We start from the raw sequence: 26,248 nt of genomic DNA on the forward strand, positions 1-26,248 counted from the left end.
ATACTTGACAAGTGTACTTGTGCAAGCGTACTTGTATAAGAATCTTGAGCGTGTGTAGGAACAAACTTGTACAAGTATTTCGACTTGTGCAAGTGGCGTAGACTTGTACGAATTTTCTTCATGCCCCAGTGACTTGTGCAAGTATGCATGAACGTGTGTATCACTTGCGCAAGCCTGAAGTTGGTTTTTGTAGATTTATTATGGGTTTATTGCTTGTTTCTTATTTGTTTGTTACCAAAAGATAGATAAAAATGGCTAGTGAACATGAAAAAAGTATGCGCGAGGTATTGGTCGAGTTCATTAGTATTTATAATCTCTTTGTTTATGGCAAGTAAAATCAAAGGACTATAATAATAAAAACAAAAGAGAGGCTGCATATAAAAGTTTAATTACAAAATTGCAAGAAAGTCATAAAACTGCAAACCGCGATTCGGTTGTAAAAAAATAAACAGTTTAAGAACAATTTCTTTTCAATAAAAGTGTTAACCAGTAATAACAGTTTAAAATATGTTTCTTCATTCATTCGTAAATAATTATGCCAATCAGCAGGGTAAAACTTCAATTGGTTTAAAATATTAGTATGCGAATAAATATTCCTCTTTAGAAGCGAGTTTTTGCACTAAAATCAACGGGTTTTCTTTTTTTCTTTTTGTTTAAGCAGAATCTCGAACATCGCAAGAGCTAGCGCGTCTTTTTCGTCCATTTTTACCTACTAAAACCAGACTAAAACTATTCAAGTGCGCTTGTATTGTGTGGAGTCAATGCAAACTTGTACAAGTACGCTTGCACAAGTACACTTGTCAAGTCTGCATGAACGTCTGTAGCCGCCTTAAATCGTAAAATTTGACTTACTTAACTATAAGAATAATCACAATGAAGAGGCTATATCGAACATATTTAGAGTAAACGTTTTTTTTACTACAAATATGCGACGATGTTAAAGAACACTGACTATACAGGGTGCTACAAATTCGAGGTACGAACATTGGTATCTCGGAAACCGTAATAGATACGAGGGGTGAACACTTAGGGGATTTATGGTGTACACATGAGAGGATTTCCAGGGGATGTACCGAGGATGTAGTGGATGTACCGAGGATGTAGTGGATGTACCGAGGATGTACTAGAGGATGTAGGGGATGTACCGAGGATGTAGGGGATGTACCGAGGATGTACTAGAGAATGTAGGGGATGTACCGAGGATTTACCGGGGATGTATTTCGAATTATTTGGGGCGTAATTTGCCGAATGCGATGTTTCAAGTCATCCAAATTTGTGGGTTGTCTTTTGAATACATCTTCCATAAGGTATCCTCTTCGGTATCCTCTTAAAAAGGTTTTTTTCTAATATTTTTTTTACTTTTTAATTTTAAATGAGAATAACTCCAAAAAGCTTGGATTTGGGTATAGCACTAACATGGAAAATATTCAGAATTTTAAGGGCAATTCAAAAATGCAGAAAAATAATAATTATGTTGCCACGAGGGTTGCCATTAAAAGAAATTGTTTTGGACAAAGCATTTTTGAGACACCCTGTATAATATTCATTTTTGGCATAATCTGCCCCGGAAAAATTAAAATAATTGATGTGGCCGAGCGATTTCCAAAAAATGTGGTTCTCGAGATGTTGATATTTATTCAATATTTTACAACCACCCTGTACGAAATCAAATAAGATCGAATATCGATATTGTGAATATAGATAGATATAGATATTTCCGATATGAAGTATTCATAAAGAGATATAGCGGTATCTGTTATATCGATAGCTATATCGATATTTATGGACCAATATATCGTTACTTGGTTTTCACGTATGTGAATTAGCTTGTGCACATCCGTTTTTCTCAATGAATTTATTAAATAAAGTTTGCACAAGCCGATTTTCACAAGCCGATTTGCACAAATTTCATGGGAGTGAAAATGGACCTTTATTTGATATATCGATAAAAATATCGATACTCAAGGCTTTGTGGCTCACCCCTACTCACAACCTCAAAATATCTCGCAAAATGTATGTATAAGTCAGATATAGGTATAGACTTTAATCCATATCTCTGGTATAAGTTTATGCAAAACTGTGTTTGGCATGTGTGTTCATATCTTATTGCATAGTGCCGTAAGCGTTATGAATTAAAGGGAAGTGTGTGTAAATAATTATTATTGTACCCTCTATACGTCAAAAACGAAGTTCATAAATGCGAATGCCTTTAACGTTGCCTATTTTTAGGTCTGTTTTATAAAGTAGATCCTCGGTAGCTACTAGATCTCATTTTTATTTGGGGTTCAAAACACGAGATTGATAACTTTGCACATAATATAGGGCTTTACGCATGACTAAGTTATTTTTTCCGCCGACATAAACTGCATAAACCGAGGCATAAACTGCTGTTATACAGGGTAAGTCTTAAATAAGTGCAAATATTTTCAGGGGTGGTATATTTTGACCCCAGGAACACGTCTATGATGTTTTTTTGCAAATAAAATATGTTAAAAATCGTGCATGTTCTTTTAAATTTCCCTGTATATTTTTCGAAAACTTTTTAGAACTGCCTGTTCATCGCTAATTTTCCCACGTTATAAATTCTTAATCTCTGATATTACCATAGTTACAGCTTTACTCTATGGTTACGGCACTAAAAGGGATGCAAATACAGAAAAAATTCAGGTGGCTATCAAAATTAAAAAAATCATTTTTTTTTAAATTTTCAAACTTAAATAACTCGGTTATTTTGGACTTATTTGAAAAATGGTAAAGAAAAAATATGTTTCTTTTATCGAGATCTACCAGCCCTGAAAATATTTGCACCTATTTAAGACTCACCCTGTATAATAAAAGTAACGGCGAATTGTTGTAGGCACAATAATAGCCGAGATTGTTACAGCTCTGGCAAGATTTGATATGGGTTGGCGCGCCTTAGTTCGATTCTCGATGACCCCATATAATTTTTTTAAATGGTTTTGATTTTTTTTTATCCTTTTGAATTCAACAAAAATATTAGGTGTCAACTATATTACTAGCCAATAAATTGTAGAGGTTTGAGAAATTTTGTGTAGTTATACATTTAATAAAGCTCGTAATAAAGTGGGAGATCGCTCTAACATAAATAACAATTCCGGTTTCGTGGTAAGTAACTTAACCTTAATTTTGTTATTTTAAATAAAAAACACCCTGTAAATTTTAATATCCCTCTAGTAAATGTAAGTCGAAATGGTGCTTCATCTTTTTTTATATATTTAATAGTTTCGGAGATAATAGCGTTCAAAATTTTAACTTCCTTTTTACCATTCAAATAAAATTTAAAAAAATATATACAGTGTGTCCAAGATACGTATATCTCGAAAAGTATTTTAGATACCTAAAACGGTTCATCACGAAAATTATTCTAAATGTATGGCGTAAACATGAGAGGATTTCCTGGGGATGTACCGAGGATGTACTAGAGGATGTAGTGGATGTACCGAGGATGTAGGGGATGTACCGAGGATGTACTGGAGGATGTAGGGGATGTAATAAGGATAGAGGATGTAGGTGTACACTTTTTGCCCTATGTGTTTACCCCTCGAATAGATATGAAGATGGTTAAATTGGGGTAAAGTTGCGCCTCGAGATGTTCACCAAGATGCCATCAAAAAAGTTCTAAAAATTTCATGGATTTTTGAGTTTTTTGGAAAAAACGGATTTTTTGGAAAATCAATTTTATTTTTTCCTGTCGTTACTTTTTAGAAAATCAAAAAACTAATTACACATTCTCATAGCCACTTTATTAGGGCTATCTGATAGTACTTTTAGATTTTCAAATTAGCTGATAATTTGTGAGATACAGAGGCCAACTTAATTTTTTTAAATACGGACCTGCATTTTTTATTTCAGATTTTGAAAGAACTCGGTCTCCTGAGTACAATGATATGCCACACTTGATATTTTTTTTTGTTTTGGGTACCTTAACAACAACAAAACTAGTTAATTATTATTTAAAATAATTTCAAGTACGATTCTGGTTTTTTTAATTATTTAATCTGATTATATTTATCGCAACAATATTGATCAGCGTTAATTAACATTGAATAATAAAAATCGAGCCAATCCAAAGATTCAAATAAATAATATCCAGGTCAGCAATTTAAAGATATTATTTTTAAATTTTTTATTGTGAATTTGGAATCTCAGTTACGATCTAATAATATTCATAATATCAATCGTAGTTGTTATAAATAAATCAACTTCTATAAACTAGTTTCTAATTATCTACATGTTCGAAAGGGTTACCACTTTTCCTAATACACAAATTTATTTATTTTTCAATCTTATTTATAGCTCTTTGAATACCTTCTTGTTATACGAGTAGTTCCGAATGCATTTTGTACTCTTTATTGTAAATGTTGAAATGTATTGATTTCACGTTTACAAATGACCTCAAGTAATGTCCCTTTAGTTATTGCATTTGATTTTCAATATTTTACCCCACATCATTGTTAAGTTTGAAAGCTTATCAATATTGTAACGATGAATAGATTAAATCTTAAAAAAAACCAGAGCCGGACTTGATATTAGTTTAAATAAATTATGTTCAAATGTCCGAAACAAAAAAAAATATTAAGTGTGTCATATCGTTGTACTCAGGAGACCGAGTTCTTTCAAAATCTGAAATAAAAAATGCAGATCCGTATTTAAAAAAATTAAGTTGGCCACTGTATCTCACAAATTATCAGTTAATTTGGAAATCTAAAAATACAGATAGCCCTAATAAAGTGGCAATGAGAATGTGTAATTAGTTTTTTTTATTTCCTAAAAAGTAACGCCAGGAAAAAATAAAAATGATTTTCAAAAAAATCCGTTTTTTCCAAAAAACTCAACAATCCTTGAAATTTAAAAAAAAAAATTTGATGGCATCTTGGTGAACATCCTAAAGCGTAACTTTGCCCCAATTTAACCATGTTCGTATCTATTACGGTCACCGAGATACCAATGCTCGTACCTCGAATTTGTAGCACCCTGTATATAAGCCTACAAAAAATTGTTATCGCTGAAAAAATATTTCACATTCAAACAAGGTGATGGATTTTTGTTCAATCTGTGTGTATAATTATTTTTTTTCCAGGTAGCCTTTGGTATCAGAGGCCTCACGTCATCCTACATCTCACGAGTATTCATCAAAACCGAGATGCTTTTGAAGAGCAAACAGGTGCTGCACGGCTCCAAACAACTAGTCAGGAGTAGATCGAGCGAGAATCTTCCCAACAGTCAGAGCCAGACCAAGATCCAGATGGTGTCGCACACCCTCACGATACGAGAGGTAGGTCTGCATCGGTGTGCGTTTTGGCTAGAAAGAAAATTATTAAAAACACAATTTACACGAGTACGAGAGTGAGTTTGAGTTTGGAATTCTGGCCGAGTAGTATTTGAGAGAATGCGATTTTCCTAATTCGATTACACACACCTTATTGCGGTAGTGTTGAAGGTTTTCTTCTTTGGTTGATTATTTGAGAAGTATAACGAAAGCTTTTACAAAACATGCCAGGATGTTATGATAAGATAGATTTTTTCTTATAGTGTTTTTTGTGATTTTTGAAATAAGTCAAATATATTAGTTAACATAATGCAACCACACATGCGGCATTTGGCGATCTCCGATCTGGGCTTCGCCGATTTCCTGTGTGTGTGGATGGGGAAGTCGGAGATTGGCGACTCGATCGGCGACGAAAACGAGCGCTCGTCTCTATGTTGTTGCTATCAGAGCTCGCATGTGTGGATGGAAAGACGCAGTCCGATCACGAGTGCTCGGTAGTTGATGAACGCTCGGAGTTTGCTAAATGCCGCATGTGCGGTTGCGGCATAAGGTGTGGTGGGCTGTGGCTCATAGTGATGGGAGTCTCCCTGAAAAAAAAAGAAAATTAATTTAAAAGTAATTTTTTCATTAATTCAATTTGTTTTCATTAATTCAATTTGAAATTACACAACAAAGTTTTTTGAAATCTAGCTAAAAAAAATTTTGAAAACACATGGCTACTTTTATTACAGAATGAAATATTTAAAGAAAATGGTAAAAATTAATTTGTTTATAACAAATTGTTTTTTAAATAAACAAATAGAATTTATGATTTTAAGAGAAAAAACGGTTTCTTAATTTTAATATTTAATCTCAAAAAACGGTTGTTAATTAACAATCGGAATTTTAAGCAATAAATAAATATTTTTAAAGAACGGCATTTTTTCAAAAAATCATAATTTTCATCAATAAATATAATACAAAAAAACTTTTTGATTTACTAATAAACCATATATTTGTTTATAACAAATTTTTGAACAATAAGAGTAAAAAATAAAATATTTTCAAGTAGATTTTTACGATTAGAAATCAAAACAATTAAAATTTTTTGAAAAAAAAATATTACGTACTTTTTTTTATTTTATAATTCAATTGTATAAAAAAGTAGAAAATGAAAATTGTTTAATTTTCTTAAAGGTAATTGATTTGTTCGCCTATTAAGAATAACTTCACTAAGTGAAAATAATTTTAGGGTTTTAGTTAATAATCATCGGGATTTTTATATCAACTTTCAGTTTAGAAAAAGTTATTAATTAATAAATAATAATAATTAATGTTAAAATTGGGATACATATTTTTCGACCGCGAATTATTGTTTATTCATGTACCTATATCCCAACACTCCATGAATTTTCTTATTCCTCAATATTAATATTTAATATGGTTAAATAATGTTTTAAGTTGTCTTAAAGTGAGTGGCAACGGCCTAGCTACGTTGAAACACCGGTTCCCATTAGAACACCGTTCTAAGTTAAGCGACGTAAGGCGATACTGGTGAATGGACGGGTGACCGGTTCGAAATTCTGTATCGTGCTGTTGCCCAATGGAAAAGTGTAAAATCTATTGATACACACTGCTCATTCGCGCCAGTTCGAGGCCGGATGAGATCGGATATCTCGTGAGTAAGAGTTAATTTAGACACTTCCTAAGTCGGTAGGCCACTGACCATGACATGGCCGAGGACCGCGGTTCGGATTCCGCGTAAACAAAATAGGCCCCGTCCAGATTAGCCCTGGCAGCAAAAAGGAGACGTTAACTGAAATCTTTACTTTACTTTTCTTAAAGTGACGCGACGCGCGCGGAAGCCAAAATACCCGTTTTAGCTCTGTTTTCAGGGCTCTGTAAAAATTATAGATATTTGAGCTACAGTTCCAGGAGCTAGAACTTTTTTTAGTAAATTTCTTCATCTTTTTGGATTTTTTTTAAATTTCTAAAATCTTCAATATTTTTCGAGATATTCCAAAAAAAACCCACTTTTTTATATCTACATATATAAATTTTAAATACTTTAAGAAAAGCTTCGTCTATTTTTAAATTAATACTTAACAGGTACCAAGGCAAACATACCTTAAGTTGTCAACCTATGATTTTGTGAATGTCAAATTGTATTTTCTATACATTAGGGCTTTTGCCTAATTCCAAGTTTTAAATTACAAAATGTATTTCAGGAACACTAACCGCACGCATATAGAAAACAAAATAAACGGGTTTATACATTCTATGGACCTCATCACTACTAAATAAACAGAAGTACACAAAAAGTACTCTATGATAAATATAAAAAACGGCGTCATGTTGGTCTGAAAATGACGATCGACTCCAAGCCAACTCTGACGCCGTTTTTTTTTCAATCGTATGGTATTCTATTAGGTATTGTTTTTGCTTGATTTACTTTACCCGGCATGTTGTAAAAGCTTTTGTTACGTAATTTTTGTACGATTTTTTTTCCAAAAATATTCTCAATTTTATGATTGTTCTTTCAGCAGGAAAAAATAAAGAAAGCCATTCACACTATTCAATGTCTATCCAACCTCTTTGTAAGTTTTACGATCTTTTTTTCCAAACGTTTGAGAGTGGGTTGACTGCAAGTTTTCCGTTTTTTATTTTTTTTGCATACATTAACTCTGTCTTTACCACCATGCAATGTTTAAAAGATTGCCGAGATTTATCTGCAGAGTTTCGACAATTTGTGACTTTGGTGTCATGAATTGATTTTTCCCCTGTATAGAAAATAACCATGATTTTTTTCTACCTTTTTTTTCAGTCCTTTGCATATTTACATACTGCAATAGTGTTTTTTTTTCAAAAAAAAGTGAAGTTGAACTCTTATATAAAGAAATCTTAATACTTAATCAGAGATTGTTTAAAGAACCCCTAAAACAATTTTTTACTTTTTCCGGTTACTTTTTTTTAGACTTTTTTAACTTCATAAATCATTAGTTAAAAAATATGCAAAGGATTATTTTTACTTTTATTTTTGTCACGGACATATACATCCTTTTTTTTTGAAAATATTTTTTACCTGATTAATTTTGTATATTTTATTTGCTTTCTTTTCATATCATTTTTGTTTTAATTTTTGTCTATAGTCATTTTTTTTGTTTCCTTTTTTGTTGCTTTTTTTTAACTTTTTAGCGGTGAATGGTATTGTTTTGTACATACACATAAGTAATACATTTAACGCAGACATAGGTTTTATAAATAGCAAAAATTTTAAGTTTCAATATGTTCAAATTTTTTTTAAGATTTTTATTTCAATATTTAAACATAATATGCGGACAAATAATTATTGTAAAAATCCTACTTCCGGTTAAAAAGTACCAATTTGTGAGTTTGCCAATTTTTTGAGAAATTGTACAGGGTGAGTCAACGATAGAATGAAGTTTATTATCTGGTTTGTGTTCAGAACTATAAATGAAGTTATTTTTGAGTATACAAGATGTTTTACAAAAGTGTGGAGGGTATAATGATATAATATATGATTTTTTAAAGAAATTGGCTATTAAAAAGAGGTATATGACATACTTAATAAAACGTGAAGGGTTTTGTAAAATCGCTCAGTTAAAAATAATATATGTATAGGGTGTACCATTTAAAAAAAATATATTTTTTAGTTTTAAATACATAGTCGAAATTCATAAATGTATTTTGGTTACCCTTAAAGCATCTAGCTCCAATATTCTCTGTACGTATGTATTTTTCTTCATCCATACAGCTCTTCTACCAAATTCGAGTACTCCAAATTCAAAAATGGTGACTGAAATCTTTATGTTTATAAATACAGTAATTACAAAAACTACTAGTTTTAGGTAGATATACATATAATATTATAGAGTATTACATTTAGAATAAAATATGTTATATTTATCCACCACAGTTTTTTGAAGTACCCTCTATGCTCAAAAGTAATTTTATATCGTATATCTTAACATTTTCTAAAACTTTTTTTTATAATTATCAAAATAAATGAAATAATCAATTTTACTGAATAATTGACTTACCCTGTACATGTATTGGATATACAGGGTGTCCCACTTAAGATGGATATAAGCCAATATCTTGATTGTTTGTTGAGCGATCTTTTTCATTTTTAGCAGGAGGATGTATGGCTATAAGACGTACATTTTGCCCAGGGTAAGAAATGCGATACCTCATAGACGTACGTTTTAGTGGGGTTTGATATTTTTTGAGTTAAGAATAAACTATCCCTAGGACAGTATTTATTTCAAATCTGATAAATTATATTGAATCCTCATTACCTATAATACTTAAGTTCTAATTTTGATAAATATTGATACAGGGTGCGTCATTAAAATAAGACATTTTTATTTTTATTATTATTTTTTTAAGTACTTACGACGCCACTGGATAAACAACAGGTTTATTATCAGTAACCAATTATAACCAATTATCAATTAATAATCGATTTAAGTTTTCAGATATCTTCCATAATAATTAAGATACGATACAAAAAAACTAAATATTTTCAATTTATTTTGTTTACTTTAAAAAATTGTTTTTTAAGTTTGCTAATACAAATGAATAAAATGAGTTACAAAATAACTTAAAAAACCAGTTTTCAATGGTATCTGGAATATGATTTTTATTCGTTTTATTGAGGAATATTTTAAAAAATCCAAATAGTAGATATTTAAAACAATCACTATTAACTTTGAAAAATATGCTCTAAACAAACATTTATAAAACTATAACGAACCAACATACCTTCGACCAAACCACCGTAAAAAAAACGATTATTAATTGATAATTGGTTATAATTGGTTATTGATAATAAACCAGTTGTTTATCCAGTGGCGTCATAAGTACTTAAAAAAATAATAAAAATAAAAATGTCTTATTTTAATGACACACCCTGTATCAATATTTATTAAAATTAGAACTTAAGTATCTTAGGTAAGGAGGATTCAATATAATCTATCAGATTTGAAATAAATACTGTCCTAAGGGTAGTTTACTCTTGACTCGAAAAATATCAAACCCCATTAAAACGTACGTCTATGAGGTATCGCATTTCTTACCCTGGGCAAAATGTACGTCTTATAGCCATACAGCCTCCTGCCAAAAATGAAAAAGATCGCCCAACAAACAATCAAGATATTGGCTTGTATCCATCTTAAGTGGGACACCCTGTAGATTATGCCATTATGGTATTTTTAGAATGCAGATTTTGTTGCATATTTTAGAATCTCAAATGAGAAGTCTCATATGAAGTTTTATTATATTTTATTTTTATTTTTTGAAATTAATAATTTTAATTTAATCTTTAATTATGTTTTTGTCTGCGTTAAGTGTATTGAATTGTTTTTAGTTTATTAGTTAAAAATATCCGCTAAAACTACTTCATTCGTGGATATTTAAATAACATTTTAACAGATTTTTGTTATTATTTTTTCTGACAGCACCGTGCAAAAATTAACAGGTTACTACGTTTTGTTTGTTCAACGCTTATACATGGGTTTTCGAATATTTTGTTAATAAGAGAATCAATAAATTTGTTTATAGAAAATGTCTAAAAATAAATGCATACTTAAGAAATATATTCCTTATTTAATCATTTATACTTACGTTACTTCATTCAAAAGTTAAAGTAAAAAAGGTAGTTGTGGCAACATTGGGAGGGGCATTTGTCAAATACTTGGATGACATTTTTATTCAAAGGGTTTTCCTTTAAGTAAAAGCAGAGATAAAGGAAATAAATTTAGATTGGAACGCCAGTCAAAATTGAACAAACGAAACGTAGTAAAGGGTAATTTTCAAAAATAGATTGCGTCAAAAAGGGGTTTGTACATAATTATTATTTTATTTTTTTCATTTGGTTATCGTGAGATCTGTTTTGACGCAATGGACTATTTAGTTTGTAAAAAAACTACTGACCCAAAAGAAAGATATTTTTTGAAACGTTGTGTGTTATTCGTTTTTCAGAAAATGTCCGAAGAAGTGTACAATGACATGGTATTGTATTAATTTTATCCTCTTTATTCGAATTGCGAATGCGTTTGTCCTTGTTGGATCGTAATCCTATGTGTAGTTTTCTTATTAACATATATTTATACCTTTCTGCTGGTCTAACCGCTTAAAATATGTACACGTTGGCCTATATAAGAATGCATCATATACAGGGATCTTGTAAACCAGAAATAATACAATGATGTATTAAGGGAAAGGTTGTGGCTTGCTCAAAATCTAAGAAAATTCGAATACTTCCGAAAATATTTGGGAAAACCAGATTTTCCCGATTCACAGTTTGTCCCCGGATTGCCTTTACAAGAGCGAAAACTTTTTAATTAGCATTTAAAAAAATTGGTTCGTTCAAAATATGGTTGATTTTTTTGCAAGGTCCTAATAATTAAAACGCGTTTCTATGGTGATATAATTTCGTTTTCATTCTTTGATAGTTGATTATTATGAATTTTGATTAACTTCATTTTTTTTGCTGTTTTAAAATGTTAAAGAAGTACTAAATGTATTTAATTAATTGTTAAGAAAACTAATAATCTGAAAGGATGATAATATAACAACAGCAGAAAATACAACGTTAATCAAAATTAATAATAACCCACCATCAAAGAGTGAAAACGAAATTATATTCCATAGAAACGCCGCGTTTTAATTATTAGGACTATTAGGAAAAAATTCAACCCCATATTTTTATATATATTTATTTTTCTCTAAAACTGTATGAAAATTTAAAAAAGTATAAACGAGATTAACCATTTTAGAACAAGCATTTTTTTATAAACATTGTATTTTTCTCTAATCTAACTAGTAGTGGGAACTATCGAATGAATACTATCGAAACATTCGATAGTTGCAATTCATTCGAATAATTCGATAGTTAGTAAGAAAACATTCGTTGAAAACTATTCGAATAAAAATTATCGAATAGATCCGTCATCTGCCTTGAAATATTGTATTCTAGTAATTCGGCAGCAAAAACCATTCATTTATAGAATTCATTCATTTATGAAATTCATTCATTTATAAAATTCATTCATTTATAAAATTCATTCATTTATAAAATTCATTCATTTATAAAATTCATTCATTTATAAAATGCATTCATTTATAAAATTCATTCATTTATAAAATTCATTCATTTATAAAATTCATTCATTTGTAAAATTCATTCATTTATAAAATTCATTCATTTATGAAATTCATTTATTCGTCAGGATCGATTATAATAAAATATTAACTGAATTTTAGTTGTCGCCCGGCGACGTAGGTTTTTTTCCGAGAAACCCGACAGCGGTCGGTGGCAATGCTATGAAAGAAGCCGGCATCTTTGATTTTTTGCGGAGTCATATATAGATAAGGACACATTATTTTTTTTATTGAGGTGCTAGTATTTACACAGAAAATACATTATGAAGGGCGCTGTTGCCATATTTTGGTATTAGTTGATATTAGCAAAGAATATTATTGTTTGGCTTTAGTTAGTTAGGGATAGTATGTCTATATATTCTGCATTTTTTTTTATTAATATTCTGTTGTTACACTGCAATAATACTTGTTATTTTGGATGTAAGAACATGAAAGTGATTTTTAATGTTTTTAAGCAAAGACTGGTTTAATAAATAATAATAACAGTAATAATTTGTTATACCTATTAACAACAAAATTTAAAATGATTTAATATCAATATTTTTTTAAGTAGTAGCAAAATATAAACAACAAATTAGATGTCAAAATTATTTATATTAGATCCTATTTAAAAATAATATAGTCTTTAAATTTTTTGGCAACGTTGGTTTGTTAAATAATAATAATTACAGAACTAATTTGTTATATTAACAACAAATTTTAAAATCATGAAATATAAACATTTATTAATTTTCTAAGCATGCAGTGTAATGGAACGAAAATATAAATAAAAAATTAGAAATCAAAATTATTTATATTAGGTGCTTTATATCTCTATTTAAAAATTATATTAATTAATTATATTACTTTTACTGGCATTTACTTTAAAAAATAAATGAAATATTTCTTCGCAAAAAACTACATGTAAGAGAATTAGCATAAACAAAATACAAACATCGTTACTTTTTTTTTTTAAATTGGCACGTGTAAAATTTTCATTTTAGTTTTCTCACCCCATAGTTTGAGTTCGATAACCATTTATTTAACCACATTACTTAAATATAATTATTAAGTTCCAACTAATTCATAGGTATTATTAAAACATCTAAAATACAAATATGTATTTTTAAAATTAATTGTAAGTTCATCTCATCTCTTAAAAATTGCTACTTCTCAAAATTTCCCATTAAAAAATAGACCATATACCATATAAAATGAAATAATTGAAAGATCGGACTACGGAAAACCACACAAATTATCGGAAAAATTTTGACCACCTGCACATGCACACAATCGTCAATAAATAAAATTAAAAAATAACTACTATTTTAGTATTTTAACTATTTTAATAAACACAAAAATAGCACAGTATTTATACGGCGAAGTTATGAAAATTTGGAAGAACCAATAATGCACTGACGCATACAAAATCCAAACGAATACTAAATTTCATTTATCAAAAGCATTCGATAGTCGTGGCTCAACGATAACTATTTAGTCGCACGGCGAGGTTGTCACATATGCTTTAGTTTACAAATGAATGAATGATTTTATTCGAATAAAACCATTCGATAGTTGAAACCATTCATTCATTAACTATTCGATAGTCTAATTCATTCGATAGTTCCCATCGCTAAATCTAACTAATAATAATAAAAAACTGTTGCCCCTTCTATCTTTAAAGATAATAGTCACTCAGACTATTATCTATTATATTACTAGAGAGAAAAAATATAAAAACAAAATCAGGAAAATTTGGGGTTTCAAAATTTTCTTCCTTAATATCAAAATAATCTGATGTTTTTTTTGGATTTCGAATCATGACAGCGTAGGTTCAGCAAAGCGCAACTTTTTACTAACTTAATCATTTTTGTATCTCTTCTGGTTTACGACCTTTTTGTAGTGTGCATTATTATATGGGACGCCCTGTATAATGCAATGATCTTATTTACCTCACTGTCGTTTGCTGCTATTTAAGTTTTCTAAAAAAATCTTGTGAATCGTATACCATATTACTTTGTTATCCTCTTTATCGTTGCGACTTTTTCTCATCTACAAAATTCCAAAAATAAATTTCCAATCAGACGTTTCTGATTCGAGACATCATCATCAACTTCCATAATCTCTTTATGCAGATCTCTCACGTAAAAATAAGATTTATTTTTCATATAAACATGGGTCCAATTCCGCTTTCTTTGGTAGCTACAGGATTTATTATTATTTTCTTCTAAGTGCTTTTAGCGATTCAAATGAAATTTGGAGGGTAAAATTTACTATACACATTTTAATGCCAAAAAGGGTCGATATATTCACCAGGGACGTGCATATAGGTTATCACTGGAATATTTTTCTAAAAAACATGTGCGCCACTGACTTTTTTTCCTCTTAATAGCAAAAGAGTATAGAACATTATTTAATGCCGATTAAAAGCTGTATCTTGATATCTTGTCCATTGCTATCTCCTCGATGCACGCAATTTTATTATAGATAATTAAGAAAATAAAAATTAATTTTATAAATTATTTTTTATTTAATGTGATTTATTACTAATATTTATTTGTAATTTATAACACTGATGTACAGTGCTACCTACAGTACCTACTGCAGCTGCAACTTCCCCCCAAAAATAATATTTATGATAATTACAAAAGGCTTATTTTTTTCAAGTTTTAACTCCTATAACATTAAAACCTATGCATTTCCCACTTTATAGGAACTTTTTTTATATTTTTTGATCAAATCAATGAATACTTATTTAACATTTCGGCAAGTTAATGACATTAACTTTTTTTAAAGGGTGCTATTAGAATTGGATTAAGGCAAGTTAATTAAATTACGTTTATTGCGAGACCGAAATCGACAAAATATCAAGCGACAATTTTTAATCAGCATTTATCGATCTACACAATTTTGACAACAAAAGTCACTAGCGCACATTTTTTTTTTAGAAAAATACTCCAATGATAACCCATATGCACGTCCCTGATGAACCTATTGACACTTTTTTAGCATTAAAATATCGCACTTATAGTAACTTTTACCTCCAAAATTTCATTCGAATCACTAAAAGCATTTGGAAGAAAATTATAATCGAAAAAAGATGAACACTTTAACCCCCTGTATCTACGAAACAAAACAGAATCGAACTTATGTTGATATGAAAAATAAATTTTATTGTTACGAGGGGAATCTCCCCACGAGAGATGGCACATGTTTTTTGAAACACCCTGTATTTTTTTAGACCCCACGAAAAAATTCCGCCATCCTAAAGTTTGATGAATTTTTTTATTTTTCACCCGGTTTTCTTGATTTTTTACCAGTTTCCAGGTCGATTTATTGTAATTGTTTATTTGTTATTTATTAATTAACAAATCGCCCAGTGAGCATAGTTTTGTCACGTTTAGGGAACATTAGGGAACAGTTACGTATCTGCGTTTTATTGCTTTATATTAGACAAAAGATGGGCCTGGTAACGTAACAACGACGTCACCTAGAACAGATTTCCCTTAAGCGAATAAAATGCTCACTGGGTGTATACCCACCTAGATATTCCCTTATCTTATTATATCAGAAGTTGGATTCTGAGCTCCGTTTATAAAAACTATCGAGACTGTCTGACTGACTCCCTGCATGTGAACGAGAACAGGCGTGGCAGGTGAAGCACGGTTGAATCCAATCCAACTGTTTTTATCCCGATTTAATGCAGTTTCAATTAAAAAAAAAGTTTTTTTTTTATTTACGATTCAACTCTTAATATTATAGTAAAACAAGTAAATAAGATCATTGCAATTTGTCGTCACTTGTCTAATCGATGTACGATGTATAAACTAACCGATCATCAAGCCCATGTAACACATTTGCATGACTAAACTATATATATTTTCGGAATGCAAGATCTAACAAAACCTATCAAGTCAGTCTTTGTTACCTCTAAGTGCATCATTTTGTTTATACGAGTACGAATAAATAACTTAACCGTCCCGTTTCAAACAGAATGATGGCCAGATTTGAATCACTATCATAATATCCATCTCATTGTCATTTCTATCTTTAGATTTATTTATATTGTGAAATGGTTTGCATTTAACCAATTTTGTTATATTTACAAGTTTTTTTTTTGTTATATTTACAAGTTTCTTTGACTTTTTCCTTTACATAGAGTTGTAGCCTGTTCACACGGCAACTTTCGACACAATAATTAAATCGAAACAGTATTTTAATCGAATTGAATGGTGTCTTCACACTCTTCGAACATTTTTTCGAATGCCGATCTTGTTATGGCAAAATGTAATGTCAGAAATCAAACACCTCTATTAGGTGTAGCCATTCCTGGCTGCAACTTGAATTTGACGCCTTGCCGTGATGAGTAGAAGGAGATTTCTAACCTAAGATTTGACGATAGATGTAGCATTCGATATTTTTATCGATTCGACAGAACAATCGAAACGGGACCGTGTGAACAGGTTGTTAGGGCATCTAAAAACAAAGTATTTTTGGATACTAGTACAATGTGATTGAAAAAAAGGACATCAGCGATGGCTATGAAATGAAAATTTTATATGTAAAATAATATGGGGAATGTCATCGATGTTCATTTGCAAGCCAACTGGACGCCCTTTTTTTCGATCATACGGTATTTAGAACAAGCACTCCTTATTTTATTTTGATTTAACCCAGATTTTTTTCTTGCGTTGTATTTTATTATGTTGACACTCTATTTTCTTAATTTAAGTTAAAGGAACAAATAATATTAAAAACACTAATAATATACAAGGTGGTCCGAACTGTATTCCGGAAACTTCGGGAGCATATTCTGCAGATAAAAATAAGTAAAAAAGTTCTTATAAATGTATATCCTAAAATACTTTGTTTCGGAGATACAGGTTGTAGAAACTTCATTTTTATTTCGATTTTTTCTAAATAATTTCTGAACTACCGTCAATATTTGGATAAAAATTGGTGTCTGGTAGTTTTGTGACACGAGAAAAATGACTCCTATTTGTAGGGGACGTCACATACATGCGTTTTGACTGTTTTGAAGAGTAATAACTTTTCGTCCGTACCTGTATAAAACTAATGACTAAAAAATATACATTTCCATGACTTTCTACGTAAAAAATGTCTCTTGGTAAAAATCGCTACGTGCAACCGTTCTCAAGATATTTAGAATGGAAATAGTCAATACATGTCATTATTGACAAAAAAATAAGCACACGTTGAGTATAGTTATTTGACTGAAATATTTTTTAATAATAATAACTAATAATAATTAATCATAAATTTTTCTGCGAAAAAATGATGATTGAACAATTTCTGTTGAACTTTTGGCACAAAAAAATCAAATTTATGGTTTCAGTCTAATAACTATTTAATCAACATGTTTAATTTATGTCAATGATGACACGTATTGATAATTTCAATTCCAAATATCTCGAGAACCATTACCTACTCGTAGCGATTTTTACAAAGAGACCTTTTTTATGTAAAAAAATTGTAAATGTATATTTTTTTACTCAGTAGTTTTATACAGGTATAAACAAAAAGTTATTACTCTTCAAACCAGTTAAAACATATGTAGGTGGCGCCCTCTACAAGTAGGAGTCATATTGACATGAAAATCAAACTTCTCATGTCAAAAAACTCCCAGACACCAATTTTCATCCAAATATTGATGTTACTTCATAAATTATTTGGAAAAAATCGAAATAAAAATGAGACTTCTACACCCTGTATCTCCGAAACTAAGCATTCTAAGACATAATTTGTACGGACTTTCTTACTTATTTTAATCTCCAGAATATGCTACCGAAGTTTCCGGAATACAGTTCGGACCACCCTGTATATGTATATAATAATAACATAGGAGATTTTTGTTTCTATACTTCTTCGACGTTTTGTTATATTTTTATTTATTGACATTTTTGCTCCTTAATGCTAATTTATACGTGCCCAGTAGCTGGCGCCAAAATAACTAGTACACCAGCACTATCATGGTGTTGACATCATGTATACACTACCGTCTCAATCACTGGCATGAAAAAGTGTTTACTACTACTGGATATACGTGTTAAGCTTCATTTTCATGCGTTCGTTATCCGTTGATACGATGGTCCAACGGCGCTCTGATTGGTCATAACGATTTCGCGCCACTTTTCATCCGTTAATTTTTTACTCCAGCCCGTCAATGGAGAAAGATCGTACGATAAAAGACGTTCTGACATTTGTTTGACAAATTTAATTTAACCTTAATAAAAATATAATAGTACAAGGGCTAACAACGTCGAAAAAACGAGAATTTTAAGAAAGCTGGTTCTTTAATGCATATTTTGCTATGCTCTCCTGACCAAAGTGCGGGCCATCTGGCTGCCTGATGTAAACTACTGTGGTTCACTACTGCGCATCACATTCTCGTTTATGATGCCATTTTCACATTATTTTGCTACTTTTTTATGAAACTAAATATGCTACACATTTATGAAACTAAATATGCTACATTTATGAAACTAAATATGCTACTAGCCTCCTTAGTTCCAGAAATACAAGGCGAATTTGTGATGCGCAGTATAGTGAACAGATGTTGAATACAGATATGATGCGCAGTAGTGAATAGTGTTGCACCAGAGTCTTGAAAAAGTCTTGCAAGACCAAGACTCTTGCAAGAAATCCAAGACAAGACTTTAAAAATTTCTTGTCTTGAATTTCAAGACAAGACAAGACTTTAATATGTAAGAAATTTCAAGAGTCTTGCAAGATTTCTTGTGAAAGTTAGAAATGATACATTTTTTAAGTGATAATTAGGTCTTTGCTTAAGTTATGCCGGGTTTATACAACATTTACATAGTCGTAATCACAATCATAGTCATCATAAAAGTTATCTAACTATCCACTTCTTATAAACCTGTTGACATCTACCATTAACTTAGCCTTTAATTATTATGTTACCCCAGGCCTGGATTAAGGGGGGGGCTATGGGGGCTATAGCCCCAGGCCCCGTCATTTAGAGGGGCCCCCAAATTAGGAGAATTTAAAATCGAAATTCATAGAGTTAAATCGAGATTAGTTAAATGAAAATGTACATATATTACGAAAAATCAAATCCAGCCTGGAACACCTGCAACAGTGCAACAGAAATATATTTAGTCTTATTAAATATATTGCAACAGCCAACTTGTTATTCTCATAATGTTAAAAACAGACTCTTTTTCTTTTCTTTTTTGGGCGGCAAAACACTTTCCCCAAAAAATATCAAGATTGCTGCATAGACAATGGCTTATTCTTCTTTTTAAATTTTTCTGGATGGATGGATTACCGAAAGCCGAAAGCGCTAGGGGAATTATTCAGATTAGATTCCTCTTCTTTATTCTATTTGATTAGTTATTTTTGCATAGCGCATCTATGAAGTAAGTGATTGCCAATAAAAGATTTAAGAAAACAAGAACAATAATATGTTTTTGAATTGTGTAGTGTATACTAGTATTTTAAAAAATGTCATGTAGAAAATATCTTAGTGGATCTGCTAAACGTAAGGTAGGAATCAGTTTTAGCCTTATTACGCATTTACTGGATATGATCATTTATATAATAACTTTGGTATTAACAATTCAATTTACAATAACTTTCTTAAGTTTTTTCTTTTAAAAATAAGCGCATTAATATATAATAGGTACCTATATAGAGGCCATAAAATACTATTCCTTTTTTAAAAATAAACTTTATGAAAAATGAAAAAGAATTCCCGTATGCTCATAAAATATAAAAAATTCGAGAACTACTCCAATTTTGAAAATTGCTAAACAATACTCGTATTAATGAGAGATATTGATGTTTTAAGAGTTTTATGCCTTATTTTAAGCAACATTTTTCAATAATATATAGTGTGTTCCGAAACTATTGTGCCAAAATGTAAGGATTGGCAGATCTCGCCAAAATATTTTGAAATTGGATACTAATGGTCGGAAGAGCGTCGTTTCAAAATAGAAGGTGTTAAACTTTAAGAAAAAAATCTATACAGGGTGGTCCACCGAAAACTTTCCACCCGGGTTTCTTGCTTGTAAATAAATAATTCGAAAAATGCTCGGACACGTCGATTTTGTTTTTCAGGGAGAATTATTTTTTTGGTATTTCCACCCACTTTGCTTGCACCCCTTTGACGGAGTAGCTATCACCCTTAAAATTTTAAATGGAATAGGGGGTCGAGTGATACCTTGTTGTAAAGGTCTTTTGAGTCTTTTTATATCTATAGAGTTTGAAGTCTCTATTGCAATTCGCGTTGAATGGTACGCCACTACTTTTTAAATAAAATTAATATTATTTTTGAAATCCCCATTCAATTTACAACATATTTTATTTCTTGACTTTTTTTGTCCGACGCACCGTTTTCGCGTAAAAAAATAAAAACCATTTTCATGCATGACCAAATCGCTAAAATGTTATCATAAATTTTAATGGCAAAATTTGTAAAACGGCAAATTTAAGTTTAAAAAGATTTTTTATTTTCCAAAAACTTCTTTCTATGAACATAGTACGAACTAAAATGCCCAAAAACCTAAATTGTCGTTTTTCAAGTTTTACCATTAAAAATTTACATTACCATTTTAGCGATTTGGCCATGTATGAAAATGCCGAAAATGGTTTTTATTTTTTTAAGCGGAAACGGTGCAATAATATTCAATTCAATAATATTTTGCTTAATTACCGTAGGGTGGTATACAATGGTGTAATAGATATTAAAAAAGATCGATTTTTTTTCTTAAAAGTTTAACACCCTGTATTTTGAAAACGACGCATTTCCGACCATCAGTTTTGGCGAGATGTACCTACCTTTAGATTTTGATACAATAGTTTCGGAACACCCTCTATTTTTAAATCTACGAAAATTTAGGGCTATTTTAAATTAATTTCAGATTCAAGAAGAAAAACTAAAGAAAAATTTAAAATTGACTTAAGTAACAGACTTTTTTAGTATTTGCGAAACCCCTTTAACGTCAAATTCTGAGTTGAATAAAAATCAAGATCATGAACAACTGCCTTCCTGTTCAACTTTAAGCAATATTAGTTTAAGTGAAAATAACAGCAATGAGGAAAAAATAATCCGACCTGGGGGCTCCAAGGGTAGCCTATAGCCCCCGGCCCCCTAGGACCTTAATCCGGCACTGTGTTACCCAACTTCACTGATATAAAAATTATGATTATGAAAATGTTCTATAAACGCACATTGAAATTGCGTTGTGATTATGACGATGATTAAGACTGTGATAATGATTACGACTTATGCAATTGTTGTATAAACCCGACATTAATATTGACCAGTGTTCATTTTTTTCTATCATAGCCAGTGTTTTAGAGTTGAGAATGAAATAAAATAAAGTCAAGGCAACAAACCGTATATTGGTAATTGGTATTATACACAAAATTATATTGGTATAATGGTATTATAAAACAAACTAACGGTAGTTCAAACTAATGGTGGGTTCGTGGAGTACGCTATTTGCGCTATTTGGTACTACTTTTCATACACGAAATTGCTCCGCGAACCAAAAGTAGTATCAAATAGCGCAAATAGTAAACTCTAGCATGACCTTTCCGTACACCCTGTGTCCAAACTTTTCCGACCAATCTTCCATAATAAAAAAATTAAATAAATACCATAAGAAATAAAAGTAACAAATCCTGTTTCGTAAAACAGGCGAGTTGGCGTAGTTCGTTTGCGATCCGTTAAGATTTTTTTTGCTAAAATTAGCATCGTTGTTGTTCATTTTTCCGTATTACATTTTGTATACGACGCTTTCTATGAAATAAAATATAGAAATATTATTACCTTTTTGTTAGAATGTAAAATTTTTCAAGACAAGAAATTTCAAGAGTCTTGCAAGACAAGACAAGACTTTGCCATTCAAGAAATCTGCAAGACAAGACTTTGAAAATTTCTTGTCTTGAATTTCAAGACAAGACAAGAAATTGATTTTCAAGACAAGAATTCTTGTCCTGTGCAACACTAGTAGTGAATGCAGCGTCTACCGACGACAGCCAGACGGTCCGCACTCTGTTCAGGAGAGCATAGCAAAAGATATATTAAAGAACCAGCTTTCTTAAAATTCTCTCTCGAAAACGTTGCTAGCTCTTAGACTATAAGTAAAACAGTCAAATCGTTATGGAAATGAAAATATAAAATGGCACCAATCACAAGCAAATTGTATATCCGATGAACGGCATGAAAATGCAATAAATTTAAAAACTGCGTAATTTTCTAACCAATCGAAGTCTTTAAATTCAACCAATAAACGGATGCATGAAAATCAAACTTAAATCCGCCTTTATACTTAACAGAAAAGGTATACAATATTTATTACCAATGTGATGAGACGCGAAAAGAATCTGATGCTATTCTTAGTCATTGAACTTCCAAAATTTATTACAAACTCAAATATGGTTAACTCGCTTTAAATTTAAAAAATCTATGAATAATAATACTTATACAGGGTGTCAAAAAATAGTGTATCTAACTTCGGTGGGTGATTCTACAGATAAAACAAAAAGTTTTTGTGAACATATACCCTAAAATGCTTCCCGAAGAAGTTACAGTCCTTGAAAGAGTAAATAAAAATAATATATTTAGTTTGTTTTTAATTGTTTTTTTTATATCTTAATATAACGCAGTATTGTTCGCCACTGTAAAAAATGTGAAATATAATGGCAATATTGTAAACAGATGGATAAAGATATCATATATGTCGTTTTTTTAAATATATGCATGAACGTAGCAAAGCACGCAGGGATCAGAACCAGATTCAGTATTTAATAAGGAGAAAGTAATGTGGCGTCAGGCTACGCCACTGGGATCGATCATTATACCAGGCTAATTATCTTCAACCAACTTAACTAGATTGCGTTAATAGGAAATAATGCGAGTTTGTTATACGCTTTAACTAGCAATTGTAATTGTTCTCTGCTACCTGCTATCTGTGTCAACTGTTAACCGAGAATATAATAGTGCATAAATCAAAAAAAGATGATTAATTTCGCTGTCGAATAGCAGGTGCTTTGCGTTATTGTTGTTTATTTTCTAACAGCAATTAATAAGATTTACAAGGAGTGTGTTAATTTAAAACATTTTACACTATAGTATTTATTATTGTTTCTTTATTTTATGTTTAATTAAAAATACGTGGTTTTCTAAACTATATGAATGCTCATATATTTTAAAGCTCAATATATTTTCTTCTATTTCGATGTTGATTATTTTTTAAGCAATTGTTCGCTAAATTATTTGACTTTTTAGTCTTCTTTTTAAATTAAACATTGAAGTCCACATCTGTCTATTATAGGAGATGAAACAAAATTATTATTAATCGGGTACCTTGTGAATGCAGTGAGTCGTATATTGGAGAGACTAAACGTCCTCTAAATGTACGACTTAGTGAGCACGAAAGAAATGTACAATAAGGTAAAACAATGAAGTCAGGTATTGCGGACCATGTTTGATTAAGACAGCACAATATAAAATGGTCGGAAGCTCTTGTTGTGCACAGGGAACCTCATTGGAAAAAAGCGTAAATTTAAAGAAGTCGTTTTTATAGCAAACAATAATAACATCTTTAGCAATCCTAGTACGGAAATATCTACGATATGTCAAACACTGATAAAACGCACCAATGCAAGCATTTTAAGTAGTGATGAGATAACCCGAGCGAAAATTCGCTCGAGTACTCGATTATTGAAATAACCGACATGCAAGTGATGAGTTACGAGCGACGAATGCAAGCGATCCTAGAATGAAATAAATTTACATCCGATTTTAATGTGACATACTCGATAAGAAGCCGAGCGAATTTTCTATATTCATTGCAAGCAAATTTCATTCATAGCAAATTTATACGACGTTATCCATTGCGTATCTGAGTGACAAAATTGTACGACCTACATCGACAATGCTTTGAAATAAACTAAATCAAGCAACAAGCGATCATTCATCACCGAAAGAATATGTGCCCTGCGCACGCAACCTAACTGCTTGGCGCTTGGAGTTAACGAGTACTTACAACAAGCGACGCGACGGCGACGGGCGAAAAACAGTATTTTTATATACGAGCGATCGCTCGATTATTGCAATCGCTTGAAACTCGAGTACTCGATTATTGAAACTAATCGGTTTTTCCCATCCCTAATAATTCTAAGTGGACAACCTTACAGTGCACCCGACTTCTTGACGGGTATGAACTGGCTGTAGTATAAAAGCTCTGTAGTTTTAGGAATTAGATTATTAGTTTACACTTGTCAGTGATTCTTCTATCCGCAACGTGTTAATCAAAGTAAATAAAGACAATGGAATAGAAGTCCGAAATTCTTTTAGTTTCAATTCTGAATTATTTGTCTACCATATTCAAAGAAATGGTAGAGTTCAACTTCTGGAGTTGAAACCATCTCTGGTTGGGCAACTGCCAACAAACATTAATAATATAACTTTTCAATATGACAGTGACATTAGAAAAACAATAAACACTATTTCATAGGTCTGTTGATGAGAACCTAAGGCAAAGATATGCGTGTGATGCTAAAATTGCTGTAAATCTGTCTTCTTCATTAGTAAATATCTCCAACAAAAATAAAGGTATTGAGATGAATCAAAAAGCAAACTATTGAGGAAAAATGCACCTTCATGATAAAGTGGTTTTTAAATTTCCCTGTGTGCGGAATTTCTGTGTGTGGAGTACTTTAAAATCACTCCACAGAGTGTTTGCAACTTTCACCAAAATAAAATATTTTGTTTTTCCTTTTGGGAATTTCGATTTTTAATTTAAAATGAGACTACACTGAAAAAAAGGATCTCTCAGTCGAAATGAATATGACTTTGACCCAAAAGATTGGCGCTTTTCAATAGGGCCCAGAAAGACGTTTCTTTGCCCAAGGCATTAACTATCTTTTCATAAGCTTTAATAAATTACTTTAGATAATAGAAGAATCTATCTGTCCAAAGTGTTTCACTCTTGACCCAAAATTAATATGCAAAGAAGTTCTTGCTACAAGAACAATAGTCTCTTTGATTCATGCAAAAATTCTTGATTGAAAAGGGACATTTCTTGATTAAAGAAACACTTTTCTTAAACCAATAGCGAATAGCATTGATTCAACTAAAATTTATTTTGATCTAAAAGAAGTCTATACAGGCATATTACGACGTATATCATTTTCTGATAAATTTAGGTTTTCCTAGTCTGTAGTAAGTAAAGTGATAATTATTTTCCTCGATAGTAGGTAGTTATTTCTGCTTCGTCACCATAGAGTTAAAAATAATTCTTCACTCCTTGGGGTGGTTCATCACTCTACAAATTACAAAAAAATGTTACATAACGATTAATCAAAGTAAAGTAAACAAATTATTCAAATTATAAGCTTTGGTCACATTTTGAATTTTTTAATACGACGACTTGAAATTCTAAAATTTTTGTAATTATTTGCGTAAAAAAATCGATACCTATATTCTTATTCTATCTATAGTCACGCATGCATTATCTAAACAGGTGCATTAGGTAAATGTCTCTTACCTTTAAATATAGCAAATAAATGCTCTAATTTCCATTTTTTCAGAAACTCCTTTAAAGAATCCATATATCCTAAAATGTGTCCATAAAAAATGACAAATGCATGTTAATAACGATCACTAATTTGTTATAAGATATGCGTTTAAAAAGCAAATTATGCAAAATTCCAAGTGGAAAATTCCAAGCAACAAAACCCCTACGTACTATGATGTGCGACCTATGAAATGCGACGTGAGACTGATCGGACTGCCGACTGATTATACCGTCCCTCGTCATC

General features: G+C 30.9%; 1 protein-coding gene across 11 annotated transcripts in view; it reads left to right on the forward strand.

Moving 5' to 3' along the window:
• The window catches only part of LOC115885486 (GTPase-activating protein skywalker), a 219,120-nt gene that overhangs the window by 141,515 nt on the left and 51,357 nt on the right, over window positions 1-26,248 (forward strand). For 7 of the 11 annotated variants that reach the window (XM_030904441.1, XM_030904429.1, XM_030904475.1 and 4 more), the window contains exon 7: window positions 5,102-5,296. In XM_030904441.1, coding sequence (XP_030760301.1) covers window positions 5,102-5,296 — 195 coding nt within the window. Of the gene's footprint in view, window positions 1-5,101; window positions 5,297-7,812; window positions 7,867-11,272; window positions 11,303-26,248 lie in introns of all 11 variants that reach the window. The other 4 variants (XM_030904463.1, XM_030904469.1, XM_030904451.1 and 1 more) reach the window with 3 other exon arrangements.

The sequence above is a fragment of the Sitophilus oryzae genome, unplaced genomic scaffold (assembly GCF_002938485.1).
Source record: "Sitophilus oryzae breed Bouriz unplaced genomic scaffold, Soryzae_2.0 scaffold_111_pilon_pilon, whole genome shotgun sequence".
NCBI classification, from domain to species: domain Eukaryota; kingdom Metazoa; phylum Arthropoda; class Insecta; order Coleoptera; family Curculionidae; genus Sitophilus; species Sitophilus oryzae.